A 20,029-nucleotide genomic window follows, 5' to 3' on the forward strand; every position below is an offset into this window, starting at 1 on the left:
ACCAAATTATTTTTCTGGAATTCACCATTAGGAACATTGCCTTGACAAGAGAATTCCTAAAAATTCTAGGAGTGATAGTATTCATCATTCTCGTGATACCACTGGCCCATCCTAACCTGAGGAAAATTCAGAGTTATGTATGAAATTGTTGGACCCAGCACCTACGTTCCCTTGAATCCCAGTTGCAGGTGCTGTCCTTCATCAGACAAGCGTTAGTGGTGGAGAGCACAGGTGAGTATCAATACATCAGTACAGGCCTTCTGATTTCCCTCCTGTTCTGATACAGTGTCTCCAGATAGATTAGTCTGACTTTGCTTGTGGAGCTATGTCAATGGGAGTGCAAGTACAGGCCACTTTGAGTCTTAAGGATCCATGGAAGAGCTTTAGTATCGAGGGAATATTGGCAGTGATGCACACCTTGAAAGTCCTTTACCACTCATGGACTTAGTTCTCCACCTATGGCTATGGATAGTGATATGGTACCTCATCAAACAAGAGGGTATAATGTTGTATCCTCTATTCTGGTTGGCAATGATGGTGAGAAATGGCTTTACAGTATTCTGACTCTTCAAGCATATCATACATCCCATCAGAGCAAAACATTGTAGCAGACAGATTAAGCAGATCCTGGGCAGACCTGCATGAGTGGCAACTCAAGGCATTGTGGGGAGGGGGGGTATCTTAAATAGATCTGTTTGCCTCCTTTCAAAATGGCTGGAGAAATCCTGTTCAAGGCATCCTTGAAACCATGCTTGGAGGGACTGGTGTATTCTCATTCCCTTGGATTGGAATATTCCTGTATACCTTTTCTACTCTCTCCACTGATTCACAAGGTACTTCTGACTATTCGTAGAGAAATGCAGAGAACCCCTATTGGCGCAAACAGTTTTTAGATGTTCATCGTGTTTCACTGTTGCAGTCATTACACTTGGGTTATTCTGCTGGCAGGCTACCCGCAGTCGGCCTGAATTCCAAAGTCCTGGTCCGGCGTTGGTTGTTGTCGCCTCTTCCCTGACGTCAGTGCGCCAGGGATATAAAAGATGCAGCCGATGCCATTTTCTTCAGACTTTATTGCCGCGCGGTGCCCGAAGCAAAAGCAGTTCGCAAGTGCCGGTCGGCCGACTCCTGAGGTTTTCGAAATCGAATTTCAGATCCGAAGTCTTCATTAAAGCTAAGTACCCCGTTGGGGAAACTTTTTTCTTGCTCCAGACCGATGTCAGAAAAAGTTAACAATTGTATTTCTTGTGGGAAGCAAATACCTCATAAGGAGTTTCACTCTTACTGTATTCCTTGCCTAGGCCCTGACCACGACGTTGCTTGTCGGTTTTGTGCTAGATTTAACCAACGCACTATTAAGCGTTGGTACGACTTTGCCTTTCATTACTTTGGCTGCAGATTCAATTCTACAATGCCGGTGGAACAGCCGACTACCGGAATTTATAAAAAACGCAAGGATAGAGACAAGGACAGGCATCCAAGGTCCAAAACCGACAATGAGGCTTCCTCTAAGCTAGTTGTCTGTTCTCAGTAAGGCGCTTTTGCAGCCCCCTGACGCCCCGCTACCTCAGAGCCACAGGCCGCTTCAGACTCCCACGTGGAGCCGACTGGGCCTCTGGAAACTCAAGGTATTGGATACTCGGAAACTATTCCCTCAGATGGGTCCAGAGCCGCTGTGCAGGCATCGGCTTCTGAGGGTGTTTTCAGACCTACACACTTGTATGTAAAGCCATCTTCAGCTTCGAAGCCAAAGACTAAAGCAGCTCTAAAGACAAAGAAACAAGTACAGCATTCTCCAGGACAGACTTCCATGCTAAAAAACAGATGCTGAAAATGGCCGAAGACTATTACTTTGATCAGGGGTTCCCATCCCCCTCCTGATAAGAGGCTAGGCAAGATACAGAATATGAATCTTCAGATCAGGTTTCCATTTCCTCTGATTCCTCCTCTGATCAGGAATACTCTCCTCCTCCCTATGAGGATTCTGATGCTGAAGAATCTATTCCTTCAGCTTCTCCTCCTGAGGATTACCCTTTTGGGGAAACCCTGCATACTATGAGGGAGCACTTTTCATTGGGAGAGCCAGGATTATTCAGAATCTAAGATAAGGCTCAGATTTTTTTTTACTTCCTCAGCACAGACCCCTTGCTATTCCCCCTGTTCTGGACATTGTAGATGATGTTTTTTCAGAGTTTGGCCTGTCTCCAGACTCTACACCCCCTGCACACGTTAAGCCAGACAGGTACTACAGGGTTCCAAATTCACATAAATTTCTGTATAAAAACCCTGCTGCTGACCCAGAAACTATTTCTCAGGATCCCAAAGGGGTCAAGGCTTCCACTGCAAAAAACCTTGTTCCCTCTGATAGGGATTCTAGAGCACTGGACAGTATCAGCAATACTTAATGTCACTGTTAAAACAGAACATGTTGACAAATTCTGAATGTGCTGAAAACAAGGAAATGCAAGATTTATTGCATGCAGCTGAACAAGTGGAAAAACATACTTTGCAATGTGGTTTTGATTCTCTGGAGGCCTCTTGTAGGGCCGCTGTAACGGGTTCTGTGATTAGGAGGCATGCTTGGTTAAAGGAACAGAGTCTGCCTGATCATGTTAAAGCAAAATTATTAGATGCTCTATTACAGCATGATACTTTGTTTGGTGTTAAGGCAGAAGAGGTGTTGAAGAAAATGGAGGATAAAGCTAAATCTATGCAGACAGTTAAGGATTTCGTACAGGTACAGCCACCCAGATTTAGCAGGAACTGGCCTTCAAAAAATTGGTCCTTTCCAGTGTCAGGCCACAAAGAGGCAGATACAGGCACCCTAGAGGCAGATCCCAGCCCAAAGCCTCATACAGGCCTAAACAATGAGGTGCTTCTACCTCCAAAAGCGGAGAAGACAAATCTCAACCTTATAGGAAACAGTCCCAATGACTTTCCTCTACCAGTACCAAGCACTTATCTTTTGGACGCTCCCTTAGGGGGAAAACTAGCACTTTTTTCAAAAAAACTGGCACATGATCACCCAGGACAAATGGGTCTTTAATATAGTGTCTCAGGGTTACAGGTTCCACTTTCACACCCTGCCAAAAGCAAAAGGCATGCCAGACCTGCCACACAATCAGTGAGCAGAGGCACAAAAGCAAGTTTCATCCCTCATGGACATGAGGGCCATTCAGCGAGTACCATTACAGGAGTAGGGACTAGGATTTTACTCACGACTTTTCTTGGTACCCAGAAAGGACAAAGCCTGGAGAACAGTACTGGACTTATCTATTCTAAAGACTTCTGGACGTTCCAAAATTCAAAATGTTGACTCTGCAGCAGCTTCTGCTCATGCTGGACAAGAAGGCTTGGCTTGTAACCTTGGACCTAAAAGAGGCATACCTGTATGTCCCAATCAGACAGTCTTGCAGAAGATACCTCAGATTCATAGCTGGCTCAATGCACTACCAATTCTCTGCAGTGCCCTTTGGCTTATCTACTGCACCCAGGGTCTTCACAAAATGCCTGGCACCAGTAATTGCTTTTTGCAGACAAAGGAATTCAAATATATCCCTACTTGGAAGACTGCCTTATTCAAGCAGAGAACAAGGACATTCTACTAAAGCTTCTGGCGTTTGTAAAAAGATTGCTAATTTGCCCAGGGTACACAGTAAACTAAAAGAAATCAAAACTAGTACCCTCTCAAGAGATAATATTCCTGGGTGCAAGCTTAAATACAACTGCCCAGACGGCTTATCTCACGCCAGACAAACAAAGGCAACTGACTTCTTACTTCAAAATGTTGATAACAAAAACCCAGTTATCTGCAAGAAAAATTCTGCAGACTTTGGGCTACATGGCATCCTGCATTCTGTTAATTCCATATGCAAGACTGCATATGAGGAAACTACAATGGTATCTAAAAAGTGTTTGGACTCAACATTGCCACAGCCTGGAAAAACTAATTACCCTCATTCCCTGCCTGCAACAGGAGTTTCGATGGTGGGCACAGACCTGTCACCACAACAAGGGACAGCCTTTCACTTTACCCACTGCCAGGCAGACAATAACAGATGCATCAGATTATGCCTGGGGGGCCCACATCGCAGGAAGATGTATTCAGGGCACATGGCCCACAAGCCAAATGCATCTTCATATCAATCTAAAAAAATGCTGGCTGTCCAGAATGCCCTGACAGCTTTCAAGGATCTGCTTCATCCAGGACAACTGCTAATAAAGACGGAGAATACTACAGTCATGTGGTACATAAGCAAGGGGGCACACATTCCTACCCCCTCTGCAGACAAGCCATGATTTGGTGGAACACAGCATTGACTTATCAAGTACACTTACAAGCACAATTCCTGCCAGGAAAGACAAATACTCTGGAAACTAGATCCTCAAATCTTCAGCATGATAACAAGGCAATGGGGATGCCCAGACATAGATCTATTTGCCTCCCTTCACAACTGCCAACTACAGAGATTTTGTACAAGGACTTATCACAAGCTAGCATGGAAAGTGGATGCTCTATCATTCAGCTGGAAAAACCTTACAGTATATGCCTTTCCTCCACTACCTCTCCACCCCCAAGGTACTCCTAAAGGTCAGACAAGAGAAGCCAAAAATGATCCTGATTGCCCGAGACTGGCCATGCCAGCACTGGTACCCAATCCTAAAGAGCTCGTCTCAAAGCCCAGCGTGGACATTACCTCAAATTCCTCATTTACTGACCCAACAAAACAATCAAATACTGCACAGCCAACTCAGAACCCTAAATCTGGCTGCATGGCAGATAATGTAACCATTCAGAAAATACCTCTCTCCAAATCAGTTATGGACGTTATTCTGGAGGCCAGGAGGCCCAGCACCAGAAAATCATATGCAGTAAAGTGGAAGAGATTCTGTGCTAGGAACCAGGCACAAGGAATTCACATGCTTGTACCAAATATTCCTCAGATTTTACAATACCTAACTGAGATGCTGGACAAAGGCCTATCCTTTTCATCGATTAAGATCCATGCCTCTGCCATTTCAGCTCATTACAATATGGACCCACCTATTTTTTCACATCCACTACTAAGGCAGTACATCAGAGGGGCCAAAAACATAAGACCCCCAAGAAGAGCACCAATACCTGCATGGGATCTCAATTTTGTCTTGGAAAAACTCACGCTGCCTCCTTTTGAGCCAGCCAATACAGCTGAGATAAAATTCTTATGGAAAACAGCTCTGCTCTTAGCAGTTACTTCAGCAAGAAGAGTCTCAGAGTTGCAGGCTCTAATGGCAGTTGAACCTTACATAATTTTCCATCCAGACAGGGTTTCTCTGAGGACATACCCAACATTTATGCCTAAGGTAGTGTCCAGTGTGGCTCTTAGTCAAACAATTCACTTGCCTACCTTTTATCCAAACCCACAGAAAAAGGGCGAGAGACTACTACATTCTTTGGACATACACAGACAGTTACGCTTCTACTTGGACAAAACTAAAGCTTTCAGAAAGTCTGAGCAACTCTTAGTTGGCATATGCTGCAGGATCTCAAGGAAATGCCATCTCAAAGCAGACTATTTCCAAATGGATAGCCCACTGCATTCGTTTCTGCTATTCTCAACATGGCAAATCAGTGCCTAAGGGAATCAGGCCACACTCAACCAGAGCAGCAGCTACTTCAGCAGCCTTCCTCAGAGGAGTACCAACCAAGGACATTTTGGAGGCTGCAACTTGGACTTCAGTGCACACTTTTACAAAGCACCACCACTTACCTCTTTACTCTAAATCCAGAGCAGGATTCGCCACTGCAGTTCTGCAGGGCCTCATAGCCTCTCCTAATTCTGTTTAGGCCCAGTCACCCAACCTCCGCTTTGGGATTCAACCCAAGTGTAATGACTGCAACAGTGAAACACAATGAACATAGTACAGTTGTGTACCTACCATAAATGTAGATGTTCGAGTGTATTCACTGTTGCAGTCCAGGTTACCCACCCACCATCCCCCTTTCTTTGCTGGGACTTATCTGTACTTCTCTATTCTATACAACCTATGTGGTGTATTTGCTTGTAGATGAAGATTTTTTTATTTTAGTGCATGCTCTTTTATTGGCATAATTTCTAGCCTACCCTTCGGGGGGCACCTGACATCTGGGGCAAGAAAAACTGAAGAAAATGGCGTCGGCTACATCTTTTATACCCCTGGCGCACTGACATCAGGGAAGAGGCAACAGCAACTGACGCTGGACCAGGGCTTTGGAATTCAGGCCGACTGCGGGTAGCCTGCCAGCAGGATAACCCAAGTGTAATGACTGCATCAGTGAATACACTCGAACATCTACATTTATGGTAGGTACACAACTGTACTTTCTGTCTTGTGGTAGTGGCCAAGGGCAATTACCACAGACTACTTGGCACTCTGCATTTGATCACACAGTTTCAGGGTCAGCTAGTGCACTCCAGTTTGGAGCAACTACAACTGACAGTTTGGATGATACAGTCTTAACTCCATTTAGGTGCTTGTTTCATGAAGATGTGCAGCAGGTGTTTGAGGCTAGAAAACCTGCTACTAGAACATTTTTTATTTACAAATGAATGAGGTTTTCCAAGTGGTGCCTATGCGGGACCAGAGGGTCCCTTGAAGTTGACATCCCTGTGGTCGTGAAATATGTGTGAGCTACTTCACAATGGCTTCTTATGTGTCGATTAAGGTGCATTAGCTGTCATTTTTTTGTCTGCCAGTGGATCCTGTCTGTCTTCTGTTTTGGTAAAATGGTTCATGAAAGGCGTATTGCATATGTGACCCCTTCACAAGCAAGTTCTTCCTTTGTGGGATTTAAACTGTGTTCTGGTAGAATTGACCTTGCCACTTTTCAAACCTGTCACTCAGGCTGAGCTGAAGCTGCTAACTTGGAAAAACTGTTTTGTTTATTGCTCAGACATTTGCAAGGTGAGTCTCTGAGCTGCAAGCTGTTATGGTGGGACAGCATTACCGGATTTTCTACAGGGATGGGATTGTGTTGCACACTAACCCCTCTTTCATGCTCAAAGTGGTCTAAAAATTCACTCTGTCTCTGTGAACCTTCCTGTTCTCAGAACCCAAGTATAAGGAAGAAAGAATACATCATACCTTGGATGTGCACCAGCCATCCAGTTACTACCTTGACAAAACCAGAGATGGTCTGCACCTGTTGCCTCTGGGATTCAGGTTACTGGCTAAGGCTCTTGCCACCCCTATAGTGCCTTTTTTAGGCAAAGTTAATAGAACAAAACCACCACCGTAACAGGTACAAGCATGCAAAATCTGAAGGTAATGCTACTCCATGCTAGAAGTCTAAACCTCAAAATGCACTCTCTCGAGGCACTCCTAAAAATGGAGAACATCGATATCTGTGCAATAACTGAGACCTGGTTCAAGGCTCCAGAGAGCACCCCTGCAATACCAGGCTACAACTCTTACCACACTTTTCGGCCACCAAAGCAGGACAGAAACACTAAAGGTGGAGGAGTGTCAATATTCACCAAGGATATTCACACCATCAGGCTAGTTGCCCAACACAATGCGTCTGAAATTCTCCAGGTGCAACTAACACTAGGTAAGACTGCAGTCCAAATTGTAGCTTGCTACAGATCCCCCATCATACCCCAAGATTCTCACTACACCTTTCTAAACATACTGGAAAATATTAAGATAGAACCAAACACCCTAATACTGGGTGATTTTAACTACCCTGCCATTAACTGGGAAAGCTACTCGTGTACCCAACACCTTTGCCCAACAGTTCTTGGAATTCATAAATTCCAACGCCCTGGATCAACTAATCCATAGTCCCACCAGGGGCTCCAATATCCTAGACCTGGTCCACATCTATGGTCAGCCCCTCGTTAGTCGCGTCTGACCATAAGCTAATCACCCTTAACGTCCACATCCCACCCCCCAGTAAGGAAACCTCCATAAAAAACTTCTCCAAAGCCAACTTCATGCTACTCGGGTCAGAAGTGACAAACTTCATGACACCCATGCAGATGGGAGCTGTAAGTTCAACTGCTGAATCCTACACTAAGGCACTGTACGAGCACATCCACTCATGAATAAATCGTGCCATCCCAAATAGAACCAAGATGCTCTCATCCAAAAAAAAGAAGCCAATCTGGTGGTCCCCTGCCATAAACAAACTTTACAACAAAAGGAAGAAACTGTTGCAGAAAAGAGGAAATTCCCAAGATGCAAAAAACTTCCTTACCAGCCTCAGTAAGAAACTGAGATCCCTCATAAAATCCTCCAAAGCTAGTTACGAAAATAAAATTGCCAAAGATTCCAAAGACAACAACAAGGCATTCTATAACTATGTCAAGAATCTAAATAGCAATGCTCAGATCTGCTCTGAGCTAAAACAGAATGGCATTAAATATACTGATCCCAAGGATATTGCCAGTATCCTGGCAGATCGATTCAGTGCCAACTTCACCCCCTTCTCACCCCCTAAATGGCCCATCTCAATACCGGAAGATTGCCAAATTCCGGTAATAACGGCCACACAGGTAAAAAAACGCACTCTCCAAAGCTAAGAATACAGCATCCATGGGATCAGATGACATCCCGGGCTGTGTACTACATGAACTGCAATATGAACTGGCACCTCACCTAAGTGTCATGTTTAATCATAGCCTCACCTCAGGTTTCGTGCCCACCGAGTGGCGCACAGCTACAGTTATCCCACTCCACAGTGGGGGGTCCACCTTGGATCCCGGAAACTACCGTCCCATCAGTCTGACAAGCCTTATCTGCAAGGCCATGGAGCGTATTATCATGGAACTTATAAACAAAGACATTGGCAACCTTCAAACACTGGACCCCACCCAGTTTGGGTTCGTGAGGGGCCGATCTTGTCTCCTGAACTTGATTGACTTCTTCGAATCAAGTCTCTAGAGTCATGGACAAGGGTAAGGTGGTCCACACAGCCTATCTAGACCTTGCCAAGGCCTTTGACACCATCCCCCACTCTGGAATCATAGATAAACTTACTAAGCTGGGCATTAATCCCTACGTCACCCAGTGGGTTGCTAACTGGCTTACTGATAGAACCCACACTGTAAAAGTAGCTGACTCCAAATCAAGCTCCAGACAAGTGACAAGTGGAGTACCTCAGGGTTCAGTCCTGGGACCGCTCTTGTTTGGCATCTACTTCTCTGAAGTACAGGCCAACACTAAGGGACTCTGGATAACAAAGTTTGCAGATGACTGCAAACTGGGAGCCATTATTGAATCCCCAAATGATGTGGATACTCTACAAAAGGGCCTTACAGAAACAAATGCTTGGTGCCAGAGCCATGGGCTCAAGCTCAATGCCAAGAAATGTATAGTTATCCCCTTTGGGGAAAAACATGTATCCGTGAATTACCATATAGGTGGCAGTACACTAAACACCGAAAGTTTGATAAGAGACTTAGGGACACAGGTGGACAGTGGTCTCAACTTCGATAACCACATTGCCACAACAGTCAGGAAATCCTTCTATGTGGCACACCTCATCACTAAGGGCTTTTCATCCAGAAAAAAGGAGGTCATTGTCCCACTGTACTCATCCCTCATTAGACCCATTATAGAATACAATGCCCCGTTTGGTATGTACCTCTCAAGACATCTGCAACAACTGGAAAGGCCACAGAAATACCTCACTAAAAGAATCACAGGCCTAAAGCAGATGCCCTACACTGACCACCTTAAAAACTCCAGCTATACTCTGTCGCATATCGTTTACTCAGAGGCGATCTTTGGTTAACATACAAGGCCATGTCAAACCCAAAGCTGTTGGACATGCTACACTTGAAATCCCAATCCCTCAGAGCCACACGCTCCAGGGATCTAAACCTTGTCATCACAATAAACAAAACATGCTGGAGGGATAGGTTCCTGACCCAGAGACTCCCCAGACTCTGGAATAGATTGCCCATACATGTCAAGCAGAGTAGTTCTTTGTTCCTCTTCAAAAGGAACCTTGACGATTGGATGGGAGAAAGGAAATTCACCCCGGGGATCATGTCAGTCGCCCTGCTAGACAGGGGTCCAAGGAAGTAAATAATGTGGGAAGAATTAGCCAGGGAATTGTTATGGCTAGGCTTGTATAGGCCCTAGGGCGGATAGCCTAGTACCAACCTATGAACCCTTAAGGAAGGCTAAAATGCTTTGTTTCCTACACAGGGGCAAAAAAGGTCAACATGTTTCTAAAACATACATTGCACATTGTTTTCTACTGTTGTGTTTTTACACCCACCATGGCAAGGTAAAGGCACAGTCCAACAGGGCTTTTTCCTATTCAGTGGCGTATTGGAAAGGAGTGGACTCTAAATATTTTAGAGACGGCGACTTGGTCCTCTGTCCATACCTTTAAGATGCACTACAAGCTGAACATCTCTTTCTAGATCCAAAGCAGGCTTTACTGGGATCGCTCTTTAGGGCCTCCTGGACCCTTATCCCTTCCTCCTCCCAGGTTAGGTAAGCTTTGGCAGTCTACCTGAATACCATTAAGGCAGTGTGTATGTTGAACATAGCACATTTGTAAGTCCTACATACTTGTAACAGTAGAACAACCCTGCCTTACTGGCAGTACCTATCTACCATCCCCTTTTTTAGATGTACATAGTTTGCTATTTGGATTATGATGGAGCTTCTGTGTGGCCTTTGTTGTGTGAGAGTATGTAGTTTTTGGTATTGGAATAGGTGGTGTTCACAAAGCTTCTTTCCATCTTTCCTAGAAAACTGAAGAGGTCCTGTCTGTCGGTTTGTAAATTAGTCCTTGTACTGACAGGTGATTGGTCTATCACACCCACAGACGGGCAGTTGGAGGAACTCTGAGCTTTATTAGATTGCCAGAGGAGGGTACTAGGACACTGCTACCTGAATATCAGTAAGGTAGTGTGTTCTACGAACATCTACTGTTGTAGGCAAGTAGAACTTGCAGAACTATACTTTGTACTGTGTGTGTACGAGTTAGACATCGCAGCTGTTAAACTTTATTTTTGTTGCCTGGGTAACACCTACATAGTGTTGGATTACTGTGCAGTTTTCACTCTAAATGGTGATTATTCTTGTTACTGAACTGCTAGCTTGTTTATACATAAACATTTTTTTTACTCAAAGATTTAGTATCAGTATTATGGCCTTTCTATGTTCACAGTTTACCTGTTGCACTTGGAAATCTACCAAATCTCAAATCCTTGACATTGGATGGAAACCCTCTTAGGACTATTCGTCGAGATCTACTGAATGTGCGTGTTGCTTTTAATTCTGACAGCTTTTTTTCTATTTTACTTTTGCTGGCAACTTGAAACTTGTTTCATTAAATCTGAAACATTTTGTCTTTCAGAAAGGAACTCAAGAACTTCTTAAATTTCTGAGAAGCAGAATGCAAGGTGCAGTATTTCATGTAACAGCTTTTGTAATGATTGATAAAAGTGCTGTATTATTTTGTTTGTACATTTGTTACTAGCTGTAACAAATATTTGGAAACTATTATGTCCGGTATTTTGATTATAATGGGAAGAAAGTAGTGTGCTCCAATCAGATAAGTCTCAAACTGTAATTAGATCTTATTACTGTCTGGTCATCTGGGTTGTGTTGAGGTTCTCCAAATTTTTTTTCTCTGCTGATACAGTAATGTGCATCTTTTGTAGCTAAATACTATTGGCAACCATATAGCTCATAAAACTAATTGTAGCAGAATTATATTATCACTCCGAAAAACTAGTCTAACTAGTAAAGGGAATAGTCTTAATTTGCTGAGAGAATGTTTCTCAAGTCATTGTGCCAGTGTTGAGATAGTCTTCTTGAGATTACAATGTGTAGTTTTATTGCTTTTATTTATTTTACTTCTTGCAGCGGAAAGTTCTTCTAGGTCAGGACCACTTTCATTGGAGGCTTGGGAAGAAAATCTCCAGAGCAACAGTGGTGTCAGCATGCAGTAATGATATAGATTTTTTTCATCCATAGTCTCATTTTTCCCCTGTAGATATTCCTGTCTATCCAATAAGCCCATCCAACTTCTGTCTGAAGGCTGAGCTTATGGGTTATATACTTAACTTGAGGTGTGGGCTGGGCGTTGGGAGTCCTCCTGTCATCTATGGAGTCTGGGGATTTTTTCCTGGCCTGTGTCCCTCCTCTGCATGCCTGTGACTGGCTGAGTATAGAGAAACTATGGCATTTTCCACCTGTCTGCCCTAAGGGGCATGTACTGACTCTCTTTTCTACCTTTCCAGCCTGAAGTCCAGCTTCCCTGAGCACTGTCCTGTACCAGCACTCGGCTGGAGAGAGACATCAGCACGATCCCTTCCCCCACGGTAGGAATAACTTCTGCCTAGCCACTCTTTCAGATGCCAGAGTCACTAGTCAGGCTTGGGGTCCCATGGTCTTTGTCGGGGTTTTATCTCTCTGTCACTGGAGCAGCCTATAATCACTATATTTCATATGCGCACTGAACTGTTATGTTTACATGTAATCTTCAAATATTACGTTTTGCTGTATTTTTGTAATTTCCAAAAAGATGGTGGTGTTCTCAGTACTGTGTTGACTGCATGTATTACTGAAAACTGCTGTACTCACAGTACTCTTACCGTAAATTGTACATAGGCTTACTACTGCTTATAGCAAGCATATACTGTGTTAGTGACTGTAGTTTATTAATTTATATTTTATTTATTTTATACATTTATATGTACTTTATCATTGTTTGTCTGTTACTAATTTTATGTGCTATTGGGGAGTTTTTCTCTCCCCGGACTTTGCTGAAAAAGGGCTTTTGCTCAGTCGGACACTTCTGGTCAACAAATGTCAAATAAATAAATTTAGCTCTACAGCATGTTCAGATATTTTTCATAGTTTTCAGTAATTCACTTAACATATTAGGCAGTCAGAAAAAATGTCTGTTTAAAAGACCTTCATTAAATTCTCACATAAACATTGACATAAGTATATGCGTTAAAAGGAAAGGAAATCGGCAATGGTTGTGATGCATTACACATGTTTTTGACAGTTTTTATTCACGTAAACATTAAATTGCTCAGGTCCTGCCTTTCCTTAAAAATTACTCCTTCCTGGAATAATATTCTGCATATATTGCCACAAGTTAATTTTTATATAATTTGCTTCCCTTTTGTTAAGATCCCATGTACACAAATGGAAGGGCAAACTTTTTTGGGGAAAAATATTTGAAGACTGAGAATATCATGACATAGTATAATGAAGTTCAATGTACATTTGAAATGTCAGTTCACAAAAAGGTGGATAAGTGTAGTACATTGATGGGGTGTTGAGGTGATGATCTGGTCATTGGATTAACTATATTTCACATGTGCACTAAACTGTAATGTTTACATGTAATCTTCAGATGTTAAGTTTTGCTGTATTTTTGTAATTTCCAAAAATATGGTGGTGTTCTGACTAAGTACTATGTTGACTGACTGCATGTATTACTGAAAGCTGCTCTACAGTTGATGAGTAATAATTTGGACAAATTCTGGGTATGAATTTCACATAATTGGTATATCAAAAGCAAAAAGTACTTTTATTAGTACTGTGTGTGTTCAAGAGTACCAGAATAGGGCTTTAGGTTGCACAGGAAGGTTACTGGCCAGAAGGATTTTGAAAAAGTGCGAGGTTTATTCATAACTTCACAGCACTCATTTTTGTCTTAATGTGCATTCTACTGGTAATTTCTTATGCATTTAACTATTTTGTTGTATACGGCCTCAAGTTGGTGAAATAACTATAGCAATTTACTTTAGACAGTGTATCAAATATATTGGAATAAAAGTGGTTACCAGTCAGTGTCTGGAGTATGTGGGTAGGGCATTCTGCACAAACTGCCTAGTAGACCTTTTACCTTTCATAGAGGTGGCATGAATGTTCAAAAGAAAGATGACTGACTGATAACCACCTAGGTCCTTATTGTTTCAATGAAGACACCCTTGCCTGAATGCATGTTAATTTGTATTTGTGGGCTTCTAAGCTTTTTGTTGCTGTGGTTCACATAAACTGAATATTTTTTAGTTCTGTATTCAAGGGTGCATGCTCTGATCCCTACTGTACTGTGATCTCAGTCAAAACAGTCAAAATGCTTTGTTGATCATGTGGCCATGACGATGTGGGTTTGGAAGATGTCGTTCGAGTAACTGACAGAGAGCCCGTGTTTATATACTAGTTGAAGAGCACTGTTTCTTCTATTGACAGGGCCACTTTAGGTAAACTGTATTGTGCATGTGCACTGCTTTCTGGTTTGGTGTGTATTAAGATGGGTTCCCTATTAGAAGACCGAAGACGCATTATTTCAAATGTGTCCTGGTCGAACTCAAAAGCCTGAAACGGAAAAAATATCGAAGTGGCTTTTAAGCGAATTCTAAGTTTTCGTCACTGTAGTGTGGTCTCGGAGTTGGTATATTTAAGTAGGGGGGGTGGGGGGTGCAGCCCCCCCCCCCCACTTAATGTAATGTTTAAAGTATGTTTTGTTTTTTGTTTTTTTTTGTTTGGAACAGCGATTTTTTTTTTTTTTTCCTAGGAAAAAAATTGCTGTTCTGATAGTTTGAAATTGTAAGCTTTCGCTTACATAGGGTCGATTAATCACCGTTTGCTTTTTTAAGCATTTGGTGATCTAATACAGACCCTTTTTATGTGCCATAACTGGATATGCTTGGAAGAGGGGATGATGGATCTCAGGTAGTTTGTGGCTTACAAAGGGAGTGGTTCAGTGTATCAGAACTCAAGTGTATCTGTAGCACAAGGTATAAGTGCTCTGACAGAAATCTTCGGAAAATGCAAAGTTCAGTCAAGTATATGGGCATTCCTGAGATCAGCTCCTCTCAAGTCTTAACATAGACTGCTCTTTTTGCCATGTAGCTTTTCTGAAGCTTTGCAATTAGACAGCAGTTCCTTTTGGGAGTAAAAACCTTCCACTTTAATTTTTGACCAAAAGAACATTTTATGTGAAGTAACTTGTTTAAAGCTAGAAAAAAGTATGTTTATGGAACATCATGCGACTGTCACTTTTTTGTGAAATGTAACTTTTTTACTATTCTGGAAAAAAACTATTGAAACTGAGTTTTTCTTTTCTTTTTGTAGCTAATGTTAAATTATTTTTTGGGGCTGGTGTGTTTAAATTGTTTTCCATTGTGTTTGCGGAAAAATCTGCTAATACTTAACTTAGACCTACTACAACTGTCAGTCATATCCAGGCTTCAAGCTTCATTTTCGGCTTCGCCGTGGAGCAAATCTGGTTACAAGGGGCTATCCAAGTAATGAAGTTAAGAGGGACATGGAACAGGCCGTCTCATTTAGGCACATACAAGTTGAACCTTATTTTTCTTCACCAGAAAGTAATATTGAACATAAACCTGGTTGCAGCAATACCCTTTCTGTTCCGTTAACTTATAGTAGTGATATCAAGGCTTTGAAAGTTATTATACGACATTGGCCAGTGTTGCAAATGATGAACAAATTAGAGAGATTGTTGGTCTTCACCCCTGGGTCTACTACAAGAATTAGAAATCTCTAAAAAGGTTATTATGTTACGTGACTAATAGGCAAGGAGATGATTATGCGAACTTGGCCAATGGGACATTTAAATCCTCCTCTTGTAATTTTTTTGAGCACATAGATGATAGTGGAAGTTTTATACATCCTGACATGGGTGGGATATATAGTTTTCCAGCCAGAGCTGACTGCAGTAGCAAACAGTTTATCTTGCCTATTGTGTAGAATGCAGTTAAGTTTATGTGGGCAAAACGAATAAAAGATTGTGTGAAAACATACTGTGAGCAGGGGTCCTGCACATACTTTTAAGTCTTTAGTTATTGAGAATGTCCCTGAGAATAAACAGATGGGTGATTTGGTCAACACTGAAAGTTTGAGTGTTGCCCACTTAAAGCCTGCACTAAAACCACGTAGATTGAGAAGGTCATTTTTGCTGTTTATCTTTGCTTTTAATTGCTCTTAATAGTTTTAATTAGGGTATTGAATGGTAACTTAGAAACGAGAAAAACTTTTTATGTGATGGGTTGATCTACAAATTGTCGTAATGTATTGGGTTCTACAAGTATTTTAATCTGTTGTTTTATGGTCTGATGAAGTGAGTTATCTCGCGAAAGCACTTACCTTCCAAATAAAACTTGTTTTATGCATTTTATTTTGTTTGAAGTGTTCGTTTAGACTGGTTTATAGCTCAGCTGTGTTTCCGATGTGGTTATATTCCATTAGGTTCATGGTTTCTTTTCCACCCTATTAATTCTCAAGAGATACTTTCTCATTTTTCACCATGGAATGACTTATTGATTCCTTGGTTGTTCATCTTGCCACAGAAAGAAGAAAATTTCCAAATTGCTTTTTCCCCCCTTTAGCAGGCTACATATTTGCTTCAGCTGCTGATGGGTGACTGCTGTGGTCATTTTTGTTTCCTCAAACTATTCATGTTTTTCATTGGCTCCCTGTAATTTGTATGGAGTTGCATGTATTGGTAGCATATCTAAAAATGGCTGCAAATTCTTTTTTTAGACCTGTTGCTCTTACCACTTTTGGAACTGTATAGATGTCATGCTTCCACATTGCTGTTTGTGCCTGTAAATTCTAGTATTTTATGGCTTTGTCTCTGTATGTAAGATGCAGTAATCACTGGGCGTAGCAATTTTAATGATCAAGGCTACTTTGTCTTTTTCCTGGACAACTGTTTTTCCCATATCTGTTTTTTTTTTTTTTTTAACTGTTGGTAATGGGTGATCCCATGTGATATAAACCTCATCATTCTCTATAATCCATTGTGGGTCATGTTTCCTGTGTTTCTCAACTACTTTAATGTTGTAGTTTTAGCACAATCCCAGTATGTCTTGCCACATTATGCCTTTCAGTGTACAGTACCTCTGCCATGAGTGTATCACACCCAGTAACTAAATGTGTGACGTTTTACAGTTTTTTTTCCATTTCAGGGGCTGATGGATGAAGGGAATGAGAGAGAAAGATTGGATGATGTGGGGATAGTAAATCAGGAAGTACAATGGGTTAGCAAGGAGGAAGTAATGACAGCTATGAAAAGGATGAAGAATGGAAAGGCTGTTGGTCCAGATGACATACCTGTAGAAGCATGGAGGTGTTTAGGAGAGAAGGCAGTGGTGTTTTTAACCAGATTGTTTAATGAAATCCTGGAAAGTGAGAGGATGCCTGAGGAGTGGAAAAGTGTTTTGGTACCGATTTCTAAAGAATAAGGGTGATGTGCAGAGCTGTAGTAACTACAGAGGGATAAAAATGATCAGTCAGAGCATGAAGTTATGGGAAAGAGCAGTGGAAGCTAGGTTAAGAAGCGAGTTGATAATTAGTGAGCAGCAGTATGGTATCATGCGTTGTTTGCTCTGAGGGTGGTGTTGGCGAAGTATAGAGAAGGTCAGAAGAAGATGCATTGTGTCTTTGTGGAGTTGGAGAAAGCATGTAATAGGGTGCCTAGAGAGGAGTTGTGGTATTGTATGATGTCGGGAGTGCCAGAGAAGTGTGCAAGAGTGGTAACAGGATATGTATGAAGGTAGTGTGACACTGGTGAAGTCTGCAGTAGGGGTGATGGATGTATTCAAGGTGGAGGTGGAATTACATCAAGGATTAGCTCTGAGCCCTTTCTTATTTGCAGTGGTGATGGATAGGTTGACAGATGATATCAGACAGGGGTCCCCGTGGACTATGATGTTTGCAGATGACATTGTGATCTGTACTGAGTAGGGAACAGGTTGAGGAGACACTGAAGAGGTGGAGATATGCTCTAGAGAGGAGAGGAATTAAGGTCAGCAGGACTAAGAATATATGTTCTTAATAAATTATCAATTTCAACAATTGGCTAAGTTTCTGGTGTCATTCAAAGGGGGATCCAGTGTCTGTCCGCCTGGGATGACATGCTCGACAAGCCACGCTGTTTCGCTAGAGATGGCTTGCACCTGTCACCCTTAGGCTTTTGAATACTGGCCAAGACTCTTGCCACGCCCATAGTGCCTTTTTTTTTTAGGGCTCAAGAAAATCAAAACCCAAATGGCACAAGCAAACAAAAAAAAAGGGGGGGGTACTGCTATATGCAAGAAGAAAAACCCCTCAAAATGCACACATTCAAGGCACTTCTCAGTATGGAGAAAATTGATATATGTGCAGTAACAGAAACTTGGTTTAAGACTCCAGAGAGCACCCCAGCACTACCAGGCTATAGCTCGTACCATACATTTCGGCCACAGAACCCGGACCGAAATACAAAAGGCGGGGGCGTATCCATATTCATCAAGGATACCCACACCTCCAGGTTACTGGCACAGCACAATGCTTCAGAGATCATCCACGTGCAACTAACAGGCAAAACTGCAATTCAAATTGTAGCTTGCTACAGATCACCCACCATGTCCCAGGACCCCCATTCTGCATTTTTGAAAACACTGGGAAATATAAAGGTCCTATCAAACACCCTAATATTGGGTGATTTCAATTACCCAAGCATTAATTGGGTGAACTACTCAAGTACTAACTCCCTTGCCCAACATTTCCTAGAATTTCTAAACTCAAACGCCCTGGATCCAACTGGTCAACACTCCCACCAGAGGTGACATGTTTGACCTGGTCATCACCAACATGGGCGACCGGAGCTCCACACAGGAGGTCAATCCCTCACTAGTTAGATCTGACGATAAACATCACTTTGGATATCCACATTCTGCCCCCAATCCCGGACAAGGAAACCACTGTGAAAAACTTTTCAAAAGCAAACTTCACGTTACTTAAGACAGAGGTGGAAAGTTTCAAAGCCCCCCATGCTAAAGGATAACATTGTCCAAGCTGCAAAATCCTTTACTAATGCATTCTACGGGCACCTACAAGAGTGCATGGATTATGCTATCCCAAGCAAAACCAAGACTCACTCCTCCAAGAAAAGGAAACTAGTCTGGTGGACTCCTGCCATAAACAAGCTATACAATAAAAGGAGGAAAGTAGTACAGAAAAGAGTAAAATCCCAAGAAGGGAAGACATCCCTGATCAGTATCAGCAAGAAACTATGATCCCTCATAAAATCATCCAAGGCGAGTTTCGAAAGAAAAATTGCCAATGACTCCAAAGATAACCACAAGGCATTCTTTAGCTATGTCCAGAATCTAAGTGGCAATGCTCAGATCTGCTCGGTGTTGGTGCAGAATGGTACAAAATACACTGAACTGACCGATATTGCCAACATCCTGGCAGACAGGTTCAGCGCAAACTTCACCCCCGTTTCACCCCCAAAAGGTCCCATAACCATACCAGAAGAATGTAGAGCTCCTGAAGTCAGACTCAGGTTAAAACCGCCCTCTCCAAAGCCAAAAACACAGCATCAGTGGGACCAGACAGAGTCCCAGGCTGTGTCCTACACGAGCTCAAAGACGAACTCACCCCTCACCTAAACACACTGTTCAAACTCAGTCTCTCCACAGGTTATGTACCCATAGAGTGGTGCACAGCAACGGTTATTCCGCTCCACAAAGGTGGAGTCACAACAGACCCTGGGAGCTATCGCCCTATAAGCCTGACTAGCTTGGTCTGCAAGCCTATGGAGCGCATCATCATGGAACTCATTAACAGAGACATTGGGAACCTCCAAACACTGGACCCTACCCAGTTCGGCTTTAAGGGCAGATCAAGCCTCCTAAACCTGGTGGACTTTGAGACAGTTACCAAGGCTATAGACGAGGGAAAGGTGGTACACACAGCCTACCTAGACCTCGCAAAGGCCTTTGACACCATTCCCCATTCCGTTATAATAGACAAGCTCACTAGCCTGAGCATAAACCCCTATGTCATAAGATGGGTTGCCAACTGGCTCACGGACAGAACCCACATGGTTAGAGTTGCGGGAGCTAGGTCTGACTCTAAACTGGTTACAAGTGGCATTCCCCAGGGCTCAGTCCTAGGACCCCTCCTGATGTTTGTATTTCTCTGTTGCAGTCATTACAATTGGGTTATCCTGCCAGCAGGTTACCCGCAGTCGGCCTGAATTCCAAAGTCCTGGTCCGGCGTTGGTTGCTGT

At 42.6% G+C, this 20,029-nt stretch overlaps 1 protein-coding gene across 1 annotated transcript in view; it reads left to right on the forward strand.

Moving 5' to 3' along the window:
* The window catches only part of LRRC40 (leucine rich repeat containing 40), a gene marked incomplete in the record, with an annotated part of 881,899 nt that overhangs the window by 386,237 nt on the left and 475,633 nt on the right, over positions 1-20,029 (forward strand). Inside the window, 2 exon segments of the mRNA XM_044085837.1 lie at positions 11,150-11,240; positions 11,339-11,384. Of these exon segments, the coding sequence (XP_043941772.1) occupies positions 11,150-11,240; positions 11,339-11,384 (137 nt within the window).

This window comes from Protopterus annectens, chromosome 10.part0 (assembly GCF_019279795.1).
Source record: "Protopterus annectens isolate FY-2018-M chromosome 10.part0, PAN1.0, whole genome shotgun sequence".
Lineage (NCBI taxonomy): Eukaryota > Metazoa > Chordata > Ceratodontiformes > Protopteridae > Protopterus > Protopterus annectens.